General features: G+C 44.8%; 1 protein-coding gene across 1 annotated transcript in view; it reads left to right on the forward strand.

The window, feature by feature from the left end:
- gnb5b (guanine nucleotide binding protein (G protein), beta 5b) overlaps positions 1-23,243 on the forward strand; it is a 30,106-nt gene that overhangs the window by 2,515 nt on the left and 4,348 nt on the right. Inside the window, exons 2-9 of the mRNA XM_077248233.1 lie at positions 49-198; positions 2,159-2,270; positions 3,740-3,876; positions 4,081-4,122; positions 5,635-5,711; positions 5,958-6,090; positions 8,141-8,284; positions 8,732-8,823. Coding sequence (XP_077104348.1) covers positions 73-198; positions 2,159-2,270; positions 3,740-3,876; positions 4,081-4,122; positions 5,635-5,711; positions 5,958-6,090; positions 8,141-8,284; positions 8,732-8,823 — 863 coding nt within the window. The 5' untranslated portion in view covers positions 49-72. The remainder of the gene's footprint in view (positions 1-48; positions 199-2,158; positions 2,271-3,739; positions 3,877-4,080; positions 4,123-5,634; positions 5,712-5,957; positions 6,091-8,140; positions 8,285-8,731; positions 8,824-23,243) is intronic.

The raw sequence follows: 23,243 nt of genomic DNA on the forward strand, positions 1-23,243 counted from the left end.
TTTGGTTATTGTGAATACATGTTTTTTTCCCCTTCCTCATGTGTACAGGTCCAGCCTCAACCAGACGCAAAGATGTGTGACCAGACATTTTTGGCCATCACATTTGGCCCGTGTGATAACTGCACTCAGAACAAACCTCTGATGAATATTTATCTGAAGAATGAGCCCATCAACTACTGTTCGCTGTGTGTGGAGCTGGTATGTTATCATACACTTCAGCTGCTCCAGGATCAGTTCAACAACACAATGCTGATTTTAAGACTTTAGTCTCTCAGAACATGATTTATGCATGCTACATCCACACTGTAAACTTATTTATTCTTGCATGACTTAAAATCAGGCATCATTGTTAAAAATAATAACTGAAAAGATTCAGACTGACATTACATACTTATGAGGTAAAATAAAAAATAAAACACTCATGAAATATCACTTTATGCCACACACAGTCCTCAACACTTTATGGAACACAATTTTAAGTACGATCAAACACATGTTGTATACATCTTGTATACAATGTAAATGTATAAATGTAATCTTGACATCACAACAGTTACTAAAAATGACACCAACAACAATAATATAAATGAAAATGGGAGGAGGGTAATATGGGACTGAGGGTGTTTTCACACTTGAGTCCTCTTTAAAAGAACCAAACTCAGACTCCTTTAAGTGGATCAAGAGGTGAAAGTGAAAAAGGACCCAGTTCTCTTTGCGTTCACTCTGTCCCTCTCCCAGACATAGGACTAAGAGCCTTTTTTGGTCCACCTAAAGTGTATGTGGTCTCAGACTTCTTTCTTCTTTGTTTTTATACTGTTGCATTCGTACCATTATCTGAATGTGAGCCGTAGGCCTACCGAGATGGTCACATATGGGCCAAAAATCACATGGCCCCCTGAAACGGACCAAGTGTGAAAACACCCTGAAACACAAATCCATTTTTCCCACAGTCAAACCTATTTAAAAAATTATATATATTTTTTAAATCCATAAATCCAACACACCGTCAATGCTTTTTGTATTGACTTAAAACTCATTGATTGTGTTAGTAAGCTAAAACTGTATCAAGATGCATTACTTCTAGTGGAATATGTCCATTTTTTCTTTTAAATGTCTCAACATGTTAATTGAATGTTTATGCTCTTATTAATCTTTACTTTTTATCGGAACATGAACATTTGTGAGATTTATCAATCTGGACAGTTTTTTTGTTAGTTAATAATACATTTGATGTTTATTTTCATGGAGGTTTTTTTTTAATGAGGGATTTGTGAAGAGTAGTTAGTAAAATGCTGGGCTGTTTTGGGTCAAATATGGATGAACACAGCGTTGGGTTAAAATTTGAATTACATTTTTAACCCAACGTTTGGCTTTGCCCTTTTAAAACAACCCAGCATTTTTGCAGCAATGTTATGGTAAAATTGTTTTGGTAACATACTGTTGAAGGTAAATCTCGAAGCAAAAATGTATTTATTGCTTCAGAATATTTGTTGGATCTAAGATTAATTTTTATAGTGTCAAATTGTCACTTGGAAATCTTAAAAACTGTTACACTGGGATTTTTGCTGTGATACTTTTGTCATGTTGATTTAATGGCTCAGAGTATTTGTTTTACTGAGGTGAAGGATACTCCAAAACACATTCTCATGTCATCACTTACACATAACACATGTGTAAAGTGCTTTATCTAGAGCTCTCTGAAAACACACACAGGCTCTTAGGGAACAGCACTGTTATTAAGACCACACCAATACCAACATGTATTTGTGTTGTATTACAAAAGTAACCAAAAAACTATTCAAATAGGCTACAAATACCAGCACGAACGCACTCAGTCAGAAGTTAGGATAAAAATGACAACTGACGATTTAAATTTTAAAATACTTTGATGGAAGTACAATCTTACACCGCGATTTAGAAACATACATTTTCAATACTGAGTGGAACGATATAAATCAGATATAAAAGTCAAGTGATTTCGGGCTTCCGTCAGTGAACTCCAGAAATAAATGTGATGCTGATGGTGGTGATGTGTCACGTGACGTTTGCGCAAACGTCAGAGCATCATCAGCTGTGCAGACTGTGCAGTATCAGTCTCGGCTCATGATAAAGAGCATATTTTCTGACCCATCCGTCATCCATCTGTGTTTTACTAAAGATGGCCTGTCAGGGACTTGCGAAGGGCGAAACCATCCATACACTGAAAGCGGAGTCTGAGTCTTTGAAAGCCAAACTAGAGGAGGAGAGAGCCAAACTACACGACGTCGAGCGTGAGTAAAACACTCAGCGGTTGTGTTTCAAAACCTAGCGAGCTGCCTAGCTAGACTGCATTCATGGACATTACAGGTAATGCGCGAGATGCCAAAACATGCCGAATCTGTAGACAGCTCAATTTGAAATAGCCTATAGCAATACCAAATACGACCTAAATTTAAGAGATTAATAAATGTATTTGATGTCTGTAATAGCGATCAAAATTTGTTCACGTAACATGCATGAAATCAGGTGGACGCTTTTGATATTATGAGGCCCAGCATTTTATTAAGATTTAAATTTAACCAGATTTTAACCACGATTTAGGCCTGTATGAATAGGCTATATTGAACATTTTAAAATTTTAGTAGCCTATTGTTTAAAAAAATATTGGAACTGCTGTCCACTTATTTATAGAAGTTTGTGACAACATTTACAGCAAAGTCGTGAAATTCTTAATTCGGAAATAAGATTAAGAACTAACCAATGAATAAAATGATACAGATTCAAAGCTCATGGTGTTAGTTACTGATACAAAATGTATTAAATAAATGATTAAGCTATATTAAAGGGATCATGGACTGCATTCTGCATTTTTAATCATTATTTTATAATGTCTTCTGGTGCAATTATGATTTGGAAAGTCAATTTTCTACCCTTATTTTAGCCGTCTGATTTAAACGCTTTGTTGGAATGGGGTAACTGCTGTGATCCTCTACATTTTAAACTGGAACTCTGTCCCCCCTTGAAATTTACTTCCTGGATTCAGTCCCCCCTGAGACCCCCCTTGAGCATTGTTACCCATATGCTCTGCCAGTTGAACTACAGGAACCCTCAATATTAAATGATCCCCATGTTTGCCCAAGCACAAAGGATTATGGATATTTCCCTATTGTAGGATCCAACATGGCAAGGAAGTTTGGTTATATGTATTTGTGATTTGTGTTACAAGAAAAAATAGCCTGCACAGATTTCCAGCAAGATTCTGAATGCAACATTTTCTATAATAAAATGTGTCAGTAAAAATGTCACACTATTACAAAATTTACAGTACATTTTATTGTAGCATGGCCTGTATTTGTAAAATTACAGTATGAGGTTATGTTCTGGGGGCTAATTTATGCAGTTTCTTTCACAGCAGTTTAAAAGAAGGAACTAAGATGCAGATTTACAGCACCGATTACAAACAAGTAGTATAAATGTAATTTAATCATGCTGCAATGTATGCTTTATTTAGTAAAATACCACAGTTGCAATGGAGGATTATATTGTTTACTTATAATAATTACTTTTGTAAATGTAATTGTATTGTTAAATAAATAAACAAACTGGCAATTTGGTACAGTCATATCTGTCCAAATATAATAGAGCTAATCGTGAATCATGTTACATCTTCCTGATGCTGAGATGTGTTTTCAGTTCTGGTTCAGTTTCAAGTTCTTCAGGTGGCCGTGCGGTTCATGCAGATTTGTCTTTCTGACTGCAGTGCATCAGGTGGCGGAGAAGATGGAAGCTCTGGGTCAGTTTGTCATGAAAACCCGGAGAACTTTAAAAGGACATGGAAATAAAGTGCTGTGCATGGACTGGTGCCGGGACAAGAGAAGAATCGTCAGCTCCTCTCAGGTAACAGGACGCATCATCACCGTTTCTAACCACTGCTGTAAAAGATAGACACTAATCGGTTGCTTTAACATTTTGTTAGGTTTTTTTTTTTAGTAAATGTCATGTGTTGTCTTAAGGAGTTAGAAGCAGAAATAGATCAGTTATACACAATCTTTATTATATTAATAATATAGTCTTTACTGAAATGTTGAATCTCTCCTATAGGATGGAAAAGTCATTGTGTGGGATGCATATACAACCAATAAGGTAAATCTTTCTATCTGTGTCAAACAGTTTTCTAGACGGATGTTTTGCAGTGCGACAGCGATTTAAAATAATAATCTGCATGTTTTACAGTTGAAATGCACTCTAATGGAAACCCAGAGTAGTGACAAACTAATCCGGCAGCCACATAAACACACACATTAACACATCATCCATGCAGAATGTTTTTTTCTGTGTACAAGACAATTTAAATAATCAGACGCGTGTGTGTTTTTTAATAATCTACATTTTCATAGCATGTTTGTGTGTATGAGTGTGGTGAATGCGGTGCCGGTCCTACACTTCTGGGGGCCCTTAGCAAAACTTTGTAAAGGGGCACCCGTTCAAATGATGTGTGTCTTTGTTATGTTTCAGCATAGAAATACATTCTTAGACAGGTACTGAACACTTATAATTAATTTCCTGTTTAAATGTTGCAGGTATGTGTAATAATCAAAGTATTTATTATAAAATATTTTAAATAACATCAAAAATAAATGTCCGAAAAATATTAGTTCTGCTATTGTTCATAAATAAGACGTTGTCATGTCACCGTCATGGTCCCAAAGTGTCGTGAGTCAGGGTCCTTCCTGTCCTTACCAGTGCCCCAATTCACGTGACATACTGACTCACAACCTAGGGAGCTAGAGAGCTGATTGAGATACACACATACAGTAGTTAAGATGATTTACTGAAGATCAAACTGAGCATCAGAATGGGGAAGAAATGGGATTTAAGTGACATTGAACATGGCATGGTTGTTGGTGCCAGACGGGCTGGTCTGAGTATTTCAGAAACTTCAGTTCTACTGGGATTTTAAAGCACAACCATCTATAGGGTTTACAGAGAGTTGTCTGACAAAGAGAACATATCCAGAAAATGGCAGCTATGTGGTTGAAAATGCTTTGTTGATGCCAGAGGTCAAAGGAGAACAGCCAGACTGGTTCGAGCTGATAAAAAGGCAACAGTAACTCAAATCACCACTCATTACAACCGAAGTCTGCGGAAGAACATCTCTGTACTCACAACACTTCCAACCGAGTGCCACTCCTGTCTGCTAAAAATGAGAAATAGGCTACATTTTGCATATGCTCTCCAAAATTAGACAAAATGAGATTGGAAAATCGTTGCCTGGTCTGATGAGTCTCGATTTCTGCTGCGACATTCAGATGGTAGGGTCAGAATTTGGCAATAAAAACATGAAAGCAAGGATCCATCTTGCCTTGTATCAATGGTTCAGGCTGCTGCTGGTGGTGTAATGGTGTTGGGATATTTTCTTGACTCCCTTTGGGCCCCTAGTACAAAATGATTTTTGTTTAAATGCCACAGCCTGCCTGAATATTGTTGCATGCTGACCATGTCCATCTCTTTATGACCACAGTGAACTTCTGATGGCTGGCAGGATAACACGCAAATGAGTTCACTATATTCAAGTGGCAGATCAATGCATCCTCAATTTTCTGTCTTGTTCAGATTTGTAATGATTTTTTGGTGATGTGTTGTGTACTTGTGCAGGAGCATGCGGTCACTATGCCCTGCACGTGGGTCATGGCCTGTGCTTATGCCCCCTCTGGCTGTGCTGTGGCTTGTGGGTAAGTCATGAGAGTTTCATGAGTGTAATAATTATTGGTCAACTCTGATCTTACGTAACTGAGAATTTATTGTATTATTGTATACTGTATTATATGAGAGTCCTAAACATCTTCAGGTAATAATTAAAAGCAACTAAAGTGCAGCTCTGAGATTGTAATGAAATGTATATATATAGTCAAAATACAACTTATTATGTGCTGTACATTTGTGTAAAGTGGTCAAATCTCTCTTTGTCTTCTGTTCAGTGGTTTGGATAATAAATGTTCCGTCTATCCACTCTCTTTGGATAAAAACGAGAACTTGTCATCTAAGAAGAAATCTGTGGCTATGCACACCAATTATCTCTCTTCCTGCAGCTTCACCAACTCTGATATGCAGGTGAGTGTGTGTGTGTGTGTGTGTGTGTGTGTGTGTGTGTGTGTGTGTGTGTGTGTGTGTGTGTGTGTGTGTGTGTGTGTGTGTGTGTGTGTGTGTGTGTGTGTGTGTGTGTGTGTGTGCAGGGTTGCTTATGCTTGAGAAGGCTTAGATTTAGAAAAACCCTCGCAAATATAGGAAATTTGTAGTGTACCTCACTATTTTAGTTTAACAAATATCAGGCTTACTATTGCAACCATACAGTGTCTGTGAACGTTAACCAAAATAAAATATTTTATTTCAGCTACTTGCAAAAGATTTTTTTTCTCCAGAAAATATAAAAATAAAAACTATAATAGTATCTTAATGATACTAAAACAATACTGATATATGTATATATCAGTATATCATATGTATATATGTACTAGACAGCTCAATAATGGTATTTGGACCCACACCTGGTCAGAACTTACCATCATCTATGTAGGAAATATACAACATAAATAATTGTTACTAATGCATTCATTTTAGTGCTAAACAGACTGTTTCTGCACTGGCATCAGACACTGTGTGATGTTGCATTGACATTATTTTATTTGCTGGGATCAGTACAGCTGAGTGTAGACACTGCAGTGCGCTGTGTGTGGAGATGGTCAAATTGTATTAATTCATAGTTTATTAATTCAGTGTGTCTGTGGCTGTGATGAATCTGTAATGATTCGGGCTGATATTTATAGAACACACACATTTATCATAGCAAATATCACAGCAGTCCCCCTGAAGTTCCCCTGATGGGATTTATGCTTTTAAAAAGAACCTTGTTATACTAAAGCTTTTTTATTTAATGCAAATTTGTGTGCCTTTTCAGCATGAATCCTGTGTATTGGTCTGTTCTGTGAGTGTAACAGTCATTTAAAATAATCTATTTTTAAAAATAATCACTACAGTTTCCTGACTAGGTTTGTGTGTATCATTAGTGTGTTTTGAGAAAAGGGTCGGGGTTTTCTCTCTCTGCTCCATCACATTACAGACTGTTCCTCTTTCTTGATTATGTTCCTGTCAGTTCCTCTCAGTGACAATAAAGATTGAAAAAGATGAAGTGAAAGATTTTGTTACGTCAAGGCAGGGGATTCAGTACATCTATTAATAGAGCATGGAAAGTGAAAATTCTGTGGTACAGATTTAATGTTTGATCTGTACGTCAGTATCGGGGAATAACATTATAATCTCGTTCACGCTAGAGAGGGCTTGCTTACATGTACAAAAGTAACCGTGAAGACTTCTTTGATATAATGTAAACACAGCTTTTGTGTCTTTATCAGCTTTTCCATTTATAGCTACTGGCCCTGATAATTCACAAATACATACCGCTTGCTCCATTTCTGTAAATAACAGACTGTTAGCCGACTAACAGCAGATGGAGATTATGAATCGGCAGTCTATTGATCTTTCTGCAGTTCCCGGATCATGTGAAATGTTGAATTTTCTGTCGAATCTGAACCACTGAATTTGTGGAAGTCCAATTTTTAATAATGAAAATGTGTATGATATGTTTTGAATTGAAGTATTCGCAGCTTAAATATTCAACCATGTTGAATTTCAACCCATAAAAATGCAAGCCCTAAAAATAGAATCGAAGCACGTTTAATGCAATGCATATTTTTTTCAATTAGTGCAATTCATTTTTGTTTCAAAAACATTTGGCATTACTTTACTTCCATAGTATTGCTGCATGTGTTTGTGGTAATTAGCTAATGATCAATAACTCCACTAGAGGGTGATACAGGGGTTATATTTCTCTCTGTGAATTTTATCAGTCTTCTAGGTCAATGTAAAATATCTGTGACGAATTTAAAGTGATTTGTACTTGGTTACTCACTTAAAAACAAAGGTTATTTATTGGCATCCTATTGGAACCTTTCTATTGCGCAACAGTTTCTTTATTGTGGAAAAAGGTTTTAAAATGTTAAAAAAAGAATTCATTTCATAGTTCTTTGGGGGACTAAATATGATTCATGTATGGCATTGCTGCAAAACCTCCCTTTTGGAACCTTTATGTGTGTGTGTGTTTCAGATTCTGACATCAAGTGGTGATGGGACATGTGCATTATGGGATGTTGAGAGTGGGCAGCTGCTGCAGAGTTTCCATGGTCACTCAGCTGATGTGCTCACATTGGACCTCGCCCCCTCTGAGACGGGAAACACCTTTGTATCAGGGGTCAGATCCTCAAAACATAATTTCCAAATATACTCAACAATTTGACACCCACACATCCCAACCTCACTCTTGTGTTCTCGTAACACATGTGAGATTACTATCATTACAGCTGAATCAGCGAAATACTCATTTCACTTTATAAAGGTGAAAGAAAGCACTGGATAAAAAAATTATTTCCTAAAGTCGTTACTCATGTTGACCTGTTAGGATGTTGTTCAGTCACAATGTCAGTTTGGGTTATGTGCAGCTATTTTTTAGGACATCATTCTCCTGAGATTCACCCTGTTGTAAGCAAGTGTTGTTCTCGCAAGTCTCTAAAGTGGTGTGTGTGTGTGTGTGTGTGTGTGTGTGTGTGTGTGTGTGTGTGTGTGTGTGTGTGTGTGTGTGTGTGTGTGTGTGTGTGTGTGTGTGTGTGTGTGTGTGTGTGTGTGTGTGTGTGTGTTTCAGGGCTGTGATAAGAAGGCGAATGTGTGGGACATGCGCTCGGGACAGAATGTTCAGTCCTTTGAAACCCATGAGTCTGACATCAACAGTGTGAAGTGAGTGAGCCACAGCCTGGCATTTGCTGATAATGAAGTTACGTTCACACCATAGTTGGATGTTGCCCAAATCCAATACTTTTCCCTCACTGCATAACATTGTGAACATAAAAAATGTAAAGATTTTCACAATCTGACTTCAGTGCTAAACAGTCAGGTTGGAGTCCACATGATTTTTGTCAATCTAATGCTATTCATTAGGGCTGTGAATCTTTGGGTAGGCAGTGAATCGATTTGATTCACGATTCATAGGTTTTCGATTCGATTAAAGAACGATTTTTGCAAATTCAGAAAGATTCGATTCAATGCGATTCACAAAATAAAATTCGATGCTATTCGATTAATTCGATTCGATTCTTCATTTTTTACATGCATTCATAGGACTATTTAAATGCTTCCTCCAATGGGTCTTAGTCAGGGTGTGAATTACACAGCGGTCTTCGGGGGTCAGAGAGTGGGGACAAAAAAAAAAAACCAACAACATTTTGTCTATTGTTAATGTTAGTTCATGTTAGTTTTTAATGAATCTATTATTTAAAAAATTATTTCCAAAGCCTATAAATTAGCATTTGTAGAAATGTAAGCCAAGATTTAAAAAGGCTTTAAAAGTATTGTTAGTTCATCATGCTAACTATTTTGTAGAATAGTATTAATGGATACACAACCTTAAGGTGTTCCCGGTAGGCATCATTAACATCCTTCCATTGTGAGACTAAAAATACCATGAACGTTCCCAACTAAACCTTAACTAACTTTTCCTCATGGAATAGTAAGTGTTCCTCATGGAATACTCTTTGTTCTCTTTATACTGAACATTTTCCTTATGATTCTGAAAGAAAACGCGCCGGTGTCTACTTGTGCTATAGTAACGATTACGAATGAAACTTTAATGCACATCTGATTGATGGATAAACCACACGCTCTTATTTCAGTGTAATTAATATTGTAGTTCAGCAGTTCCCTTTCGAGGGAACTCGGACTGCGTCGAACGACACTTTGGGGGAACGCCCCTCAGCGTAGCACCTCTGAAGTATGAATGAAACTGAGCCAATCTCTGATTGGTGCTGCGTAATGACGTAATGAGTGACGGCATACAAGCGGAAGCTATAAAGGACGCCGGCACACATGAGATGTCAGCTTTCTGTTCTTCAGCAAGCGCTCTCTGTTTGACTTGTCTGTCTTATTTGGTGTTGTTTGTCACAAGCATTTACACAATATATATATATATTATGGCGAGCCAAGCGAGTTTCACTCGGTGTGTGCATCCCTGCCCTTGCTATATCACGGGTGGGGACACGCATCGTTTGTGCACTCATTGTTTGGGAATGCAGCACGCGCGGGGAGCTCTCGAGGGGGCTGCTTGCGAGGATTGTGAAAGGCTTCCAATCCGTGTGCTGCGTTCCCGCCTGGCCATTTTTAATGAGGATGGTCAGGCTTGGTGCGGGACCCGCGTTTGCTGAGGCGGCGCGGCAACGCTCTTCATGGGACTCGCAAATGGATCTGACAGGGGATCTCGAGACTGCTGAGGCACATTCTCGGGATTCCTCTGTCAGTTCTGATGTTCTCCCACCTCGCGCGGAAGCCCGCCCCGCGGCTTCTTCCGCGCGAGTGGAGGACCCGATGTTTGAGCTGTCTGCTTCCGAGGAAGTAGACGTGCTCAGCATCGAGGGCGGGGATTTTGGGGATGACTCACCACCCCATGTCCCCGCATATGAGGAGCTGGTAGAGGTTGTCTCTCGTCCTGTGGCCCGTCTCAATATTAGTTGGCCACATGAGAGGCAGGAAGCGCTCGTAAAGAAAAGCAAATTAGACGAGCGCTTCCTACAGCACAGAGAGCAACCTCAACACCGGGGCTTGCCTTTCTTTCCCGATTTACACAACGAGTTGTGTAAATCGTGGAATAAGCCACATTCCTCGCACGTGTCCAAACCCCCTGTCCTGAATTTTAGTAATATTTTGGGGGCGCGAGAGAAAGGTTATGGGACGATGCCGAAGGTGGAACAACCATTAGCCACCTATTTATCTCCTGAATCGGCATCGTCCCTAAAAGCCCCGGTGCTGCCCACTAAGCCATGTAGGGATACATCTTCCTTGGTGGGCAAGGCATATATGGCTGCGGGTCGGGCTGGTGCTTGTTTACACATGATGGCAGTGTTACAAGCTTACCAGGCCGACCTTCTGAAGGATATGGATGAGGGCGAGAGACCAACTCCAGATGATGTAGCTGAGTTGAGGAAGGCTGCAGATTTATCTCTCCGAGTCACCAAGGAGACGGCCCGTGCCATCGGCCGCTCCATGGCAGCTTGGTGGTCTCGGAGAGACATTTATGGTTAAATCTGTCGGGGATCAAGGATAAAGACAGGGCTTTTCTCCTTGATGCCCCGATTTCACCTTCTGGCCTGTTCGGCGATGCCGTTAATACAGTCGTCGACAGGTTTCAGGAGGTGAAAAAGCAATCTGCAGCCTTCAAGCAGTACCTCCCTCGCCGCCCCAGATCCAAGAAGCCTGCCCCCAGTGGGCAGCCGCAGCCAGCCACCAGCTCCTCCGCCTACAGACAGGCGCAGAAGGAGAGCGTTTCGTCTAGAGCCCCTCCTCAAACAGCCTGGGGGCATAGACGACGCTCTCAGGCAAAGCCTCAGCAGCAGCAGGGCGACCTGAGGGCCGTCCTGCAGGCTAAAAAAGCTTCGTCCAAGAGGTCCTAGCCAGCCTAGGTCCTCTGCGGGCAGCCCCACCTGTGGCGGAGCGATCGAGGTCGCCTCCTCCGCGGAGCCCGCAGGAAATCGATGTCGACTTCCCGCCGCCAAGTGCGCTTCGGGACGCATCGGTTTTCAGCGAACGCGCGCTGCACTGTCCGCCCCACAGGCTTGCGGCCTGGCAGCAATCGTGTCCGCCCATCGAGAATCGTTTTCGGTCGAACCCTGCCGGAGATCCTGGTTCCTTTGGTAAAATATTTCGACGCATGGAGAAATCGTACGAATATTTCATCTTGGGCCCTGCGCACCATTCAAAAGGGGTACAGGCTGCAGTTCGGTTTACGCCCACCAAGGTTCAATGGGGTGGTCTGGACTGCAGTCGACCCAGTGCAGGGTCGGGTATTGGAACAGGAAGTAAACTCCCTGCTGGTAAAGGAGGCTATAGAACGTATTCCTCCACCGGACAGGGAGTCCGGGTTTTACAGCCGCTACTTTATAGTTCCCAAAAAGGATGGGGGGTTGCGTCCAATAATAGATCTCAGACACTTGAATCGTTCTCTGAGGAGATTCAGGTTCAAGATGCTCACTATTCCCATCATCGTGAGTCAAATTCAACCCGAGGATTGGTTTGTCACGATAGATCTAAAGGACGCATACTTCCACATATCCATCCTTCCATCTCACAGGAAGTTCCTGAGGTTCGCTTTCGGGGGCGTAGCGTACCAATATCGGGTTCTTCCGTTCGGTCTAGCTCTCTCCCCACGCACATTTAGGCTCCAGGGCATCAGGGTCCTCAATTATATCGACGACTGGCTGATTCTGTCTCAGTCACAAGGGCTGGCGGTTCGGCATCGAGATGTCGTCCTCGCCCACATCCAAAGCCTGGGGTTGAGACTCAAGAAGAAAAAGAGCGTGTTGACACCAGCCCAGAGAACCACGTTTCTGGGAGTGATGTGGGACTCGGTCACAATGCGGGCACGATTGTCTCCTGTACGAATCGAGTCCATTCTGGCTATAGTGTCCAGGATAAAGCTAGGCCAAGCCATTACTGTGAAACATTTTCAAAGAGTGTTGGGGCTCATGGCAGCAGCGTCCAACATTATTCCATTTGGCCTGCTGCATATGAGGGCCCTCCAGTGGTGGTTGAAAACCAAGGGGTTCTCCCCGAGAGGGAACCCGTTCCGCATGATCAGGGTTACGCGCAGATGCCTTCGTTCCCTATCTATGTGGAAAAAAGCTTGGTTTCTGTCCCAAGGTCCAGGGTTGGGAGCGTCATGTCGCCGGAAAACCGTTTCGACAGACGCCTCCCTCACGGGCTGGGGCGCGGTCATGGACGGCCGCTTTACGACAGGTCTATGGCAGGACCATCATTCCTCCTGGCACATAAACTGCCTGGAGATGTTGGCGGTGTTCCGAGCTCTGAGGAGCTTCCTGCCAGACCTCAAGGGTCATCATGTCCTTGTGAGGTCAGACAATATATCGGTAGTGGCCTATATAAACCATCAGGGTGGTCTGAGGTCTCGCCCTCTATGCAGACTGGCGCATCAGATCCTCCTGTGGTCACAGGGGAAACTGTTATCTCTAAGAGCAACATACATCCCAGGGAGTCAAAATCAGGGAGCAGACATCCTGTCGAGACAGGGGCTGAGGCCCGGGGAATGGAGACTCCACCCCGAGGTGGTGGAGTCAATATCTCAGAGGTTCGGCCCAGTGGAAGTGGACCTATTCGCGTCTCGAGAGACGACCCACTGTCCACTGTGGTTTTCCCTCACTCATCCAGCCCCGCTGGGGTTGGATGCCATGGTGCAGACGTTGCCGAGGCTGAGTTCTAGAGAGGGTCCGTCGCGATGGGATCAGCCTACTGCTGGTAGCCCCGTTGCCCCGGCCGGCCCGAGTATGGTTCTCAGACATTATATCACTCCTAGACGGGCCTCCGTGGGAGATTCCCCTCAGGAGGGACCCTGCTGACACAGGCAGAGGGCTCAATATTTCACCCTCGGCCCGAGTTATGGAAACTGGGTCTGGCCCCTGAGGGGGCACAGTACCTAGAGGCCGGCCTATCAGCTGGAGTAGTGGAGACCATACTCAGCTCTAGAGCCCCATCCACGAGGAAATTGTACAGCTTAAAGTGGAATGTCTTTACCAATTGGTGTAGAGAGCGTGAGGTGGATCCAGTTAACTGCCCAGTGGCTTCAGTTCTGGAGTTCCTCCAAGATCGCTTTTCAGCTGGTCTTACCCCGTCCACACTCAAGGTGTACGTGGCTGCCATTGCGGCTTTCCGCGCTCCTCTGGGTGATGGGCCTCTGGGGAGACAGCAGTTGGTCGTACGTTTCCTCCGTGGGGCTTGGAGGATGAGACCTGCGGCTTGTACCAGGGTTCCCACATGGGACCTGGCAGTGGTTCTCGAAGGGCTGGCCGAGGCCCTTTAACCACTGGAGTCGGCTCTGGCCAAGAACCTTTCCCTGAAGGTGTTTTTTCTGTTGGCCATTACCTCTCTGAGGACGGTAGGTGATCTCCAGGCGCTCTCCATATCTAATGGGTGCCTGGAGTTTGCTCCTGGCGACATTAAAGCCATCCTACATCCTAGGCCGGGCTATTTGCCTAAGGTGCCATCTAATGCGGCACGGCCTACGGTTCTGCAGGCATTTCATCTAAAAAATTACATTCAGAGGTCCTCTTCATGGCGGAAGTCAGACCAGTTGCTGGTGTGTTTTGGGTCGCCCAAGAAGGGTCTTCCCGCCTCCAAACAGACCATCAGCAACTGGATTGCCAATGCTATTTCTTTGGCCTACCAGGTGCGTAATCTGCCTTCACCTTTGGCACCGTGAGGGCTCATTCAACCAGAGGCATGGCGTCCTCTAGAGCCCTCCTCTCGGGGGCCCCAATCCAAGAGGTCTGCGATGCAGCAGGATGGGCCACCCCCCACACCTTTATTAGTTTTTACAGTCTGGACATCCCGTCTACGCCTGGCACTCTCGTGCTCTCGTCCTAAGTGTGCCTGTGAGCAGCTTCACACTAGGACAGGCAGGGCGCGTTGTGGCATAGTGGGTACTCGTTCCCCCAAAGTGTCGTTCGACGCAGTCCGAGTCCCCTCGAAAGGGAACGTCCTCGGGTTACGACTGTAATCCTTGTTCCCTGAGAAGGGGAACGAGGACTGCGTCCCTTCGCCACGCCTTCCCCTGCCTGGGAGCGCTTGTTTCATCACAGAAGCTGACATCTCATGTGTGCCGGCGTCCTTTATAGCTTCCGCTTGTATGCCGTCACTCATTACGTCATTACGCAGCACCAATCAGAGATTGGCTCAGGTTCATTCATACTTCAGAGGCGCTACGCTGAGGGGCGTTCCTCGAAAGTGTCGTTCGACGCAGTCCTCATTCCCCTTCTCAGGGAACAAGGGTTACAGTCGTAACCCGAGGACGTTTCCTTCATACATTCAGTTTAACGACATTAAGTTAAATTTCATTCATCATTCATGATTCATCGGAAGCGTGTGCATTTTTGACACCTATTAATGCTTTTGTTCTTTCCATGTAGCCTAATAAATGCGCACCCTTGAATAAGTGGGGTTTTACTTCAACTGCTCAGGACGGGTATGACCCATTTCCGTAAAACTTCAGTATCTCATCTTAAAGAAAATGGCTGCAGCGTATATAAGAGAGGCTCAGAGGCTGAGACTCTGATTTTCATCTCTTCAGCGAAGCTCTCCGCATCGCTGGATCTTGAGAAGCCGACGCCGCCGTTGAAACGCGACAAAGCCAGCTTAGGACAGTGCCTGAAGAAGCCGGCCGTCTTCGCCACCTTCAGCCTGCCGTGCGAGCTATGCCATCCGGCGACGTATCCTTTTACTAAAGCCTTTTCTGTCTAAAAGTGCAGCGAGACATCTTTGTAAAGATGTCTCGCACTTCCTGTGGCTCGTGCAGCTCGTGCACAGGCCCGGAGCCTGTGGCCGCTGCGACGCGCTCGCCGGAGTCCCTCCATCGAGCCTCGCCCTCGCATTCTCCACCTCTCCTCACCGAAGCGCAGCCGCCGGCCCAGGCCCGCGCTGCCGTCATGTCAGATGACGAGGCAGAAGTTTTTCGACACGGGAGACAGCTGTTCCATCCTGGCTTCGGATACCAAGGATTCGCCGGGTTCCCATCACTCCGCCTCCTCCTCGATCCAGGAATCTGGCAGGACCCGCGCTGGAGTGGACGCTGAGCTGATGCGCCTCCTCTCGCAGGCCGTTGACCGACTCGGGCTCGAGTGGTCACCGCCTAAGGAGCCCGCGCCCAACAGACTCAACGGCTGCTTCCTTCATCGCCGCCGCCAAGCGCCCTCAGCCAGGCCTGATCCCTTCCTCCCAGAGCTACACTCTGAGCTTTCAAAATCGTGGAATGCACCTTTCTCCGCGAGGCTCCACTCTTCTGTCTCCGCGTCGCTTTCCCAGGTGAACGGCGCCGCCAAGAAGGGGTACAGCTCGATCCCCAAGGTCGAGGAAGCGGTTGCTGCGCACCTTTGTCCGCCCTCCGCGAGATGGCGCTCAAAGTCTGCCCTGCCGTCAAAAGCCTGCAGGACCACCTTTGCTCTTGTCGGTCGCGCTTACGCCGCCGCCGGACACGCAGCTTCCGCCCTGCACTCTATGGCTGTTCTACAGATCCTGCAAGCCGATCTCCTCCGTGAGTGGGATGAGAAAGGCCCGGACCCAGCGGCAGTTATGGACCTGAGAAGCGCGACGGATCTCTCCCTGCGCGCTACCAAGTCAACTGCTCAGGCCCTGGAACGATGCATGGCCTCGTTGACTGTAACGGAGAGGCATCTTTGGTTGACATTGGGGGACATGAGTGAGTCTGAGCGCTCTGCCTTCCTTGACGTGCCCCTCTCACACTGGTCTCTTTGGCCCTGCGGTGGACGGGATGGTCGACCGTTTTTCGGAGGTACAGAAAAGCTCCCAGGCCATAAACCTGATCCTACCTCGTCGCGCTAGCTCTGCTGCAGGTCGGCCACGTGACCGGCCGCCTGCACGAGCCACTACACAGCGCCCGGCTCAGCCCAGAAAGTCCAACCAGTCCAGGCAGTCTGCGCAGCGATGAGGCGGCCGCCCCAAATCTAGCTCGACCAAACGCCACGGACCGCACGCCCGAGCACGCAAAGCCCTCCTAGCAACAGCAAGAGGGAAAAGATGGTTGATTCTCGCCGCGCCCGGGCCACCGTCAAAGCTTCTCTCCCTGTCAGTCCCCTTAACACAGGCTACTGCAGTGATTTATTAAGCAGCCAACGAGCCAGTAACACGACCCGCTCGCCTGCACACAACCACCGTTTTAATGGCGACCCAGAGAAATCTCATAAAGAGCAAAATGTCTGGTTATCCGGCTCACGCCAATGGTGTTTTAAGTGCAGAGAAAGTGGCCGCGCCCCAGTGCCCGCCCCTACACTCAAACACAGCACTTCCCATGTCACTCACAGAGCCCACTCACAAAAAGCTGGCAGGTACACACAAACACAGCACTTCCCATGTCACTCACAGAGCCCACTCACATAAAGCTGGCAGGTGCCGCTCAAGTGTTAACTATAGGAGATGTGCTCACGTGTCCGTGTCCACATCTGTCCTCTGCCCGCAGGTTGTAAGTCTCGTGCCCGCTCGCAAGTGCTCACACTTACTGACATGCACTTCGCCCACGGCGCCACTCGCACATCACATTGTGCAGCCTCATATCAATCCGGCTATGAACGCAAGTCTCGTGGCCGCCCAGAGTAGGGGTGGGGGAAAAAATCAATTCTTAGATGCATCGCAATGCGGATGTGGACGATTCTGAATCGATTCACAAATGTCAAAAATCGATTTTCAAAAAAAAAAGAAAAAAAGATATTTTATATATATATTTATAATAATGTAATATTGACGGAACGCAAAAGACGGAACTCTGAAGCGCGGAAGTGCAGTGCCCAGACCGTCTGTGGCATGTGCACATAACAGAGACGCGATGGCTGAGCGCGAAATCCAAACACCCTCCACGTAAAAGCTGACGTGTGGAAATATTTTGGCTTCTAAGAAGTTGAAGGGGGAAAGGAGCTTGACAAGAGCCACACTAGTTGTAAGCTTTGTAGAATAAAACTAAAATATTTCGGAAACACGACAAATATGAGAAGCCATATGACACGTTTCCACCTAGAGGAGGAAAAACACTCGGCTGTTCCGGTGTTCTGTGGATTTGTGCTGCCTTGTCGAAATATGCTACCCAAGCGCGAATCGATCACAGAGAATGTTGATTCATTCTCTATTGTTTCCATAATGGTGTAAATCTCACAATATTATGACATCGTTATTTCATTTAAATCAGGGTAAGTGTATGGGGAGCATATTTTGATATTTTAAATTAACTAGCAATTATCACATTTGATATAACAAGTAAAAATGACATTATTATATGAAATACAATTATAATAAAATTCGAAGTTAAGATTACAGTATACTGTACTGTTTTTATTTTTAAAACGGTGTGAAAAGTAAAAATTATCATCAAATATTCCTCTTTGACCTGTCAAAGTTTCATACAAGTCTCCACAGCAAGGATGCATAGATTTATGGGCATGGTAAGCAGAAGAAAAATTAGTCTGCACATGCGCATAACCAGTAAGTAGCACATCTTGATGGGTAGCATGAATCGTCAGAACACCTGTTGTTGTTATATTATTAATTTACTACAAGTATGCTGCTAGTTCAGGCACACATTTATTTTCCTGTTGGTTCTTTGCAATGTTAATAAAATATATTGTAGGTTAATTCTTTATGGGTGATTACTTTGTACTTTTAAAGCAAAGTATTTATATTCACACACACACACACACACACACACACACAGATTCAGATAATCGATAATCGCTTTAGCATCGAATCGCAGCCCTCTGATCGTAATCAAATCGAATCGGGAGGTGCCTAGAGATTCCCACCCCTAGCCCACAGGCGCTCACGCTTACTAACATGCGCCTCATATCAGCCGGTTTATAAACGTAAAACGTATAAACGTAAGTCTCGCGCCCGCTCACAAGCACTCACGCTTACTGACATGCACTTCATGCGCCTATCACACGTCACGAAGTGCGGCCACACACAATAAGACAGGGCTATGCGTTACAGATCGATGGCCGTCCCCCACGCTTTCGAGCACGGACCGCGGCGACAGTGAATGTGGGAGTAGCACATCTACTACGCTCAGAAATAGCAAAGCTGTTGTGCAAAGTTAGTAACTCACAGAGCTGCGCTCCTCAGTCATCTGGAAGGCCTGGGTATCATGGTCAACTGGACCAAGAGCTAATTGCTGCCCAGCCAGTCAATTTCCCTTTTAGGAATATAACTGGACTCCGTGGCCATGGCGACTCGCTTATCAACACAGTGCGCGCGCCGTGTTCGGCGACTCGCCGCATCCTTCCAGACGGGCAATGCCGCTCCTCTGAAAACATTCCAGAGAATGCTTGGCTACATGGCTTCAGCCGCTGCGGTACTTCAGCTGGGGTTGCTGCGCATGCGCCCTCTGCAATGCTGGCTGACCGCTCGTGTGTCTCACCGAGCTTGGAAGTCTGGCTGCGAGCGGATCAGAGTGACTCAGAGCTGCATTAGAGCTCTGCAGCCCTGGTTAGCGGCCGACTGGTACCAGCGGGGTGTGATTATAGGAACTGTCCCACGAAAGGTCATCTCGACAGACGCGTCCAACTCAGGTTGGGGCGCTCTCTTCGAGGGCAGACCGGTCTTTGGCCTGTGGTCAGACCAGGAGAAACTCCTCCATATAAACTGTCTGGAAATGATAGCGGTCGAGAATGCACTGAAGCATTTCCTCCGTTCATACAGGACCACCACATTCTAGTCCGTTCGGACAACATGTCTGTAGTGTCCTATGTGAACCGTCAGGGCGGTGTCAGATCCAGAAACCTCTGCAATCTGACAGAACACCTCCTCGTTTTGTCTCAGCACCATCTGCGCTCGCTGAGAGCTGCGCATGTGCCAGGCCACCTGAACGAGGCCCAGGCAAACTGTCCAGGGACAATGTTCCCCCGGGGGAATGGTCCCTGCACCCCCAAGCAGTCCAGTCGCTATTGTGCCTTTTTGGTAAAGCGTACGTCGACCTCTTTGCGTCACGAGACAACGCTCACTGTCCAGAGTTCTTTTCGAAGGACGAGGATGCGCTGGCCCAGCCGCCCACTATATGCTTTCCCTCTGGTCTCCCTGTTACCACCGGTTATCAAGAGAATCAGGGAAACACGCCACTTAGTGCTCCTCATAGCCCCGCCACTGGGAGAACCAGACGTGGTTCCCACATGAGTTTGACACGCAGAGTCAAACTCAAGAGGGCCTTTTTGAGGATGACTCAAAAGTCATCCTCAAACCTAGACACGGATATGTTCCTAAAGTTATTGGCACTCCCTTCAGAGCACAGGTCATTTCCCTATCGGCTCTGCCTGCCTCTGAGAGCGAGAACGATGTTAATCTCCTCTGCCCGGTCAGGGCGCTGAGGGTTTACATTATGCGCTCCGCCCCTTTCAGGCACTCGGAGCAGCTTTTCGTTTCGTTTGGACGGCGCACCAAGGGTCTCGCCGCCTCGAAACAGAGCTTATCCAGATGGATACTGGACGCTATTGCGGCTGCTTATGCGTCAAAAGGTCTGCAATGCCCTTTGGGCGTCAGGGCTCATTCCACCACAGGCATGGCCTCTTCGTGGGCATGGTCCAGCGGAATTTCTATTCATGACATATGTGTGGTGGCGGGCTAGCCCTCCCCGTCCACCTTTGTCAGGTTCTATAACCTGGAAGTTCCCAACCTGCAGGCTAAACTGCTGTCAGTATAAGTTAGAGGTCAGTTCTGTCCAGGCATTGTCGTGCGCAAGCTACTCTCATATGACTCAGCTCTTCTGGTTGAGCTGCACTGTATCAGGTTATGTGCTATATGCTTATACATTGACCGGCATCGCCGCTCTGTATTCCCTGTGAGTGCTTATGTGCATGCGCTTATTCCCGCTCATCGGGGTTCCCCGAGCTTCTCTGGGACTCATGTAGTGGATGCTGGCGCGCACGGCGTTGACAAAGGGTTCCTGTAGCGTAAGCTAAACTTATGCAATACGAGAGAACCTCTCATAAGAGAACGAATCGGTTACCTAACGTAACCTCGGTTCTCTCTACATGAGGGAACGAGTATTGCGTAACCTGCCGTGCTCGCGCTACGAGCTCTCTTTCGCTTCAGTCGATGAAAACCAGAGTCTCAGCCTATGATCCCCGCTTATATACGCTAAGCCACGCCCAATTCGGCGGGCTAGGACGCGTTGACGCATTCGACGTGACGTCACGCCGGGCTCACTGGTAGGCTGCTGCAGTTGCCGCAGGGCAGCCAATGAGCACGCTAGACAGTCTGCTCTAGTAGTAGTGGGAAGTTCGGATCATTTTACTGACTTGGATTTTTGAGTCTCGTTCAGCAAAATTAACAAATCTTTTTTCGAGTCATTTCGTTAATTTCGTTCATTTCAGCATAATATAATTAAAATGGCATGTTAAATATCCCAACACATCTAGTACTTACGAAAATGTTGATTACATTTGTAAAAAGAATAAAAATAAACTATAGGGTAATGCAGCCAAAGCCAAATTATAAGAAACCGAAATGTTTTATTAATTGATTAGTTGTTGGGTCTAAAGTTCAGGCTATTGCAGTCTGATTCAATTAGTTCACCTCACCTCCTGATCCGAGACGTTCTTTCCTTTGCAACTTCATATTTATCAGGTTAGTTCTCCTCTCGTGTCTCGTTAGTTGACTCATGACTGTCGACTCGTCAGTGTCTGACTCTGATCTGTCTGCTGGGACGACTGTGCCGTGTGTGATACAGCAGGGCCGGAAAGAGAAATGATTAGTTCATCTTTCGAGTCTCGAGTTCGGGTTCGGACGGGTCCGAGTCTTTCGTTCTTCCTGTCAGTCCCAGAGGCTATGCTGTCAGTACCGGAAAGAGAAATGATTAGTTAATTTTCTTCGCGTCTTGAGTTCGGGTTTTAAATCCTTCGTTCTTTTGTCATGTGACCGCTGGTATCTCGCATCAAATACAACATTAGATTCGTATTATTGACTGTGTCTGAATGTATATTGTTTTATATTTAGGAATTAAAATAAAAAATATGTGATAGATACAAAGTAGATACAAAATGAAGGATAATTTTTGGCTTCAATATCTCGAGAAGAGGAATCTTTGCTGTAGCGTAAGCTAAACTTACGCAATACTCGTTCCCTCATCTAGAGAGAACCGAGGTTACGTTAGGTAACCGATTCGCTTTACTCAAGACTTGCTTTCTCGATAGAGAGCTGTCATCTGCTCATGTGAACATCAGTGGCTATCCTGAGGAGAGCTCAAACAAGGACCGGTCAAAAGTTTTTTAAGAAGTCTTTTATGCTCAGTAAGGTTGCAAAAGCTGAATTTTCATCATCATTACTCCAGTCTTCAGTGTCACGTGATCCTTCAGAAATCATTCTAATATGTTTGTTGCTCAGAAAACATTTCTTATTATTATCAATGTTGGAAACAGTTGTACTGCTTAATATTTTTGTGGAAAACGTGATACACTACCATTCAAAGGATTTTTTTTTTTTTTTACAAAATAATAATAATAATTGAGCACCAAATCAGCATATTAGAATGATTTCTGAAGGATCATGTGACACTGAAGACTGGAGTAATGAAGCTGAAAATTCAGCTTTGTGTGTCAGAGAGTAAGTAAAAACATTACTGAATAAGTCTATCTATGTGGACATCCAAACTATGTGGACATCCAAACAATACATCCATACGAGTGTTGTTCAACATTTTATTTTAAAACCGTTGGCACCAGTTGGTCCTCCTGCTGCTGCTATAACAGCTTCCACTCATCTGAGAAGGATTTCCACTAGATGTTGCATCATACCTGTAAGGGATTTACTCATACTCAAGAGTATTAGTGAGGTCAGGCGCTGATGTTGGAGGATGAGTTTTGGCTCAGTTGCCATTTCAATTCATACCATCGGTGTTCAACTGGGTTCAGGTCTGGGTTATGTGCAGGCCAGTTCTTCCACATCAGATTCAATAAAGCATTTCTGGTAACACCTTTCACTAGTTTTATTTGACAATTACAGTGAATATAAAAAGTCTACACACCCCTGTTAAAACAGCTGGTTTTTGGAATGTATAAAAAAATAAACAAAAATAAATCATATTAGAATTTTTGCACGTTTAATGTAAAAATGACAACCAATTCAATGCCACTGAAAAGCAAAGTAACACATTTCACCTCCTGTGCTGGAAACACAGGTTCAAATCCTGCTTGGAGCAGTGCGTTTGTAATTGGGTGTGTGGCTGTGTTTAGAAAGAAATAATCATCAAGCTCATGTGAAATAGTACACACCTGTCTTCAGGCGATTTATTTACATCACAAAAAAGCAGCTGTTTTAACAAGGGTGTGTAGACTTTTTAAATCCACTACATTAACATGAACTAACAACATTAACACTACATTAACATAAACTGACAATGAATAATACTTCTAAAGCATTTATTAATCTTGGGCTCAATCCCAATTCACCCCTTGCCCCTACCCCTTGTTTTCGAGTGTACCCCTTGGCCCTTAAAACAGAGTTACAAGGGCCAAGGGGTTGAAATATTCCCCTACGAAATGGAACAACCCTTCATGAACCCGATAAGTCATCAGTCGTCGACGATGGCTCTTACGTTACGGAAGCGACATGTT

This window comes from Siphateles boraxobius, unplaced genomic scaffold, assembly GCF_051911475.1.
Source record: "Siphateles boraxobius isolate OS27281-9 unplaced genomic scaffold, OSU_SipBor_1 30, whole genome shotgun sequence".
Taxonomy (NCBI): Eukaryota; Metazoa; Chordata; class Actinopteri; order Cypriniformes; family Leuciscidae; genus Siphateles; species Siphateles boraxobius.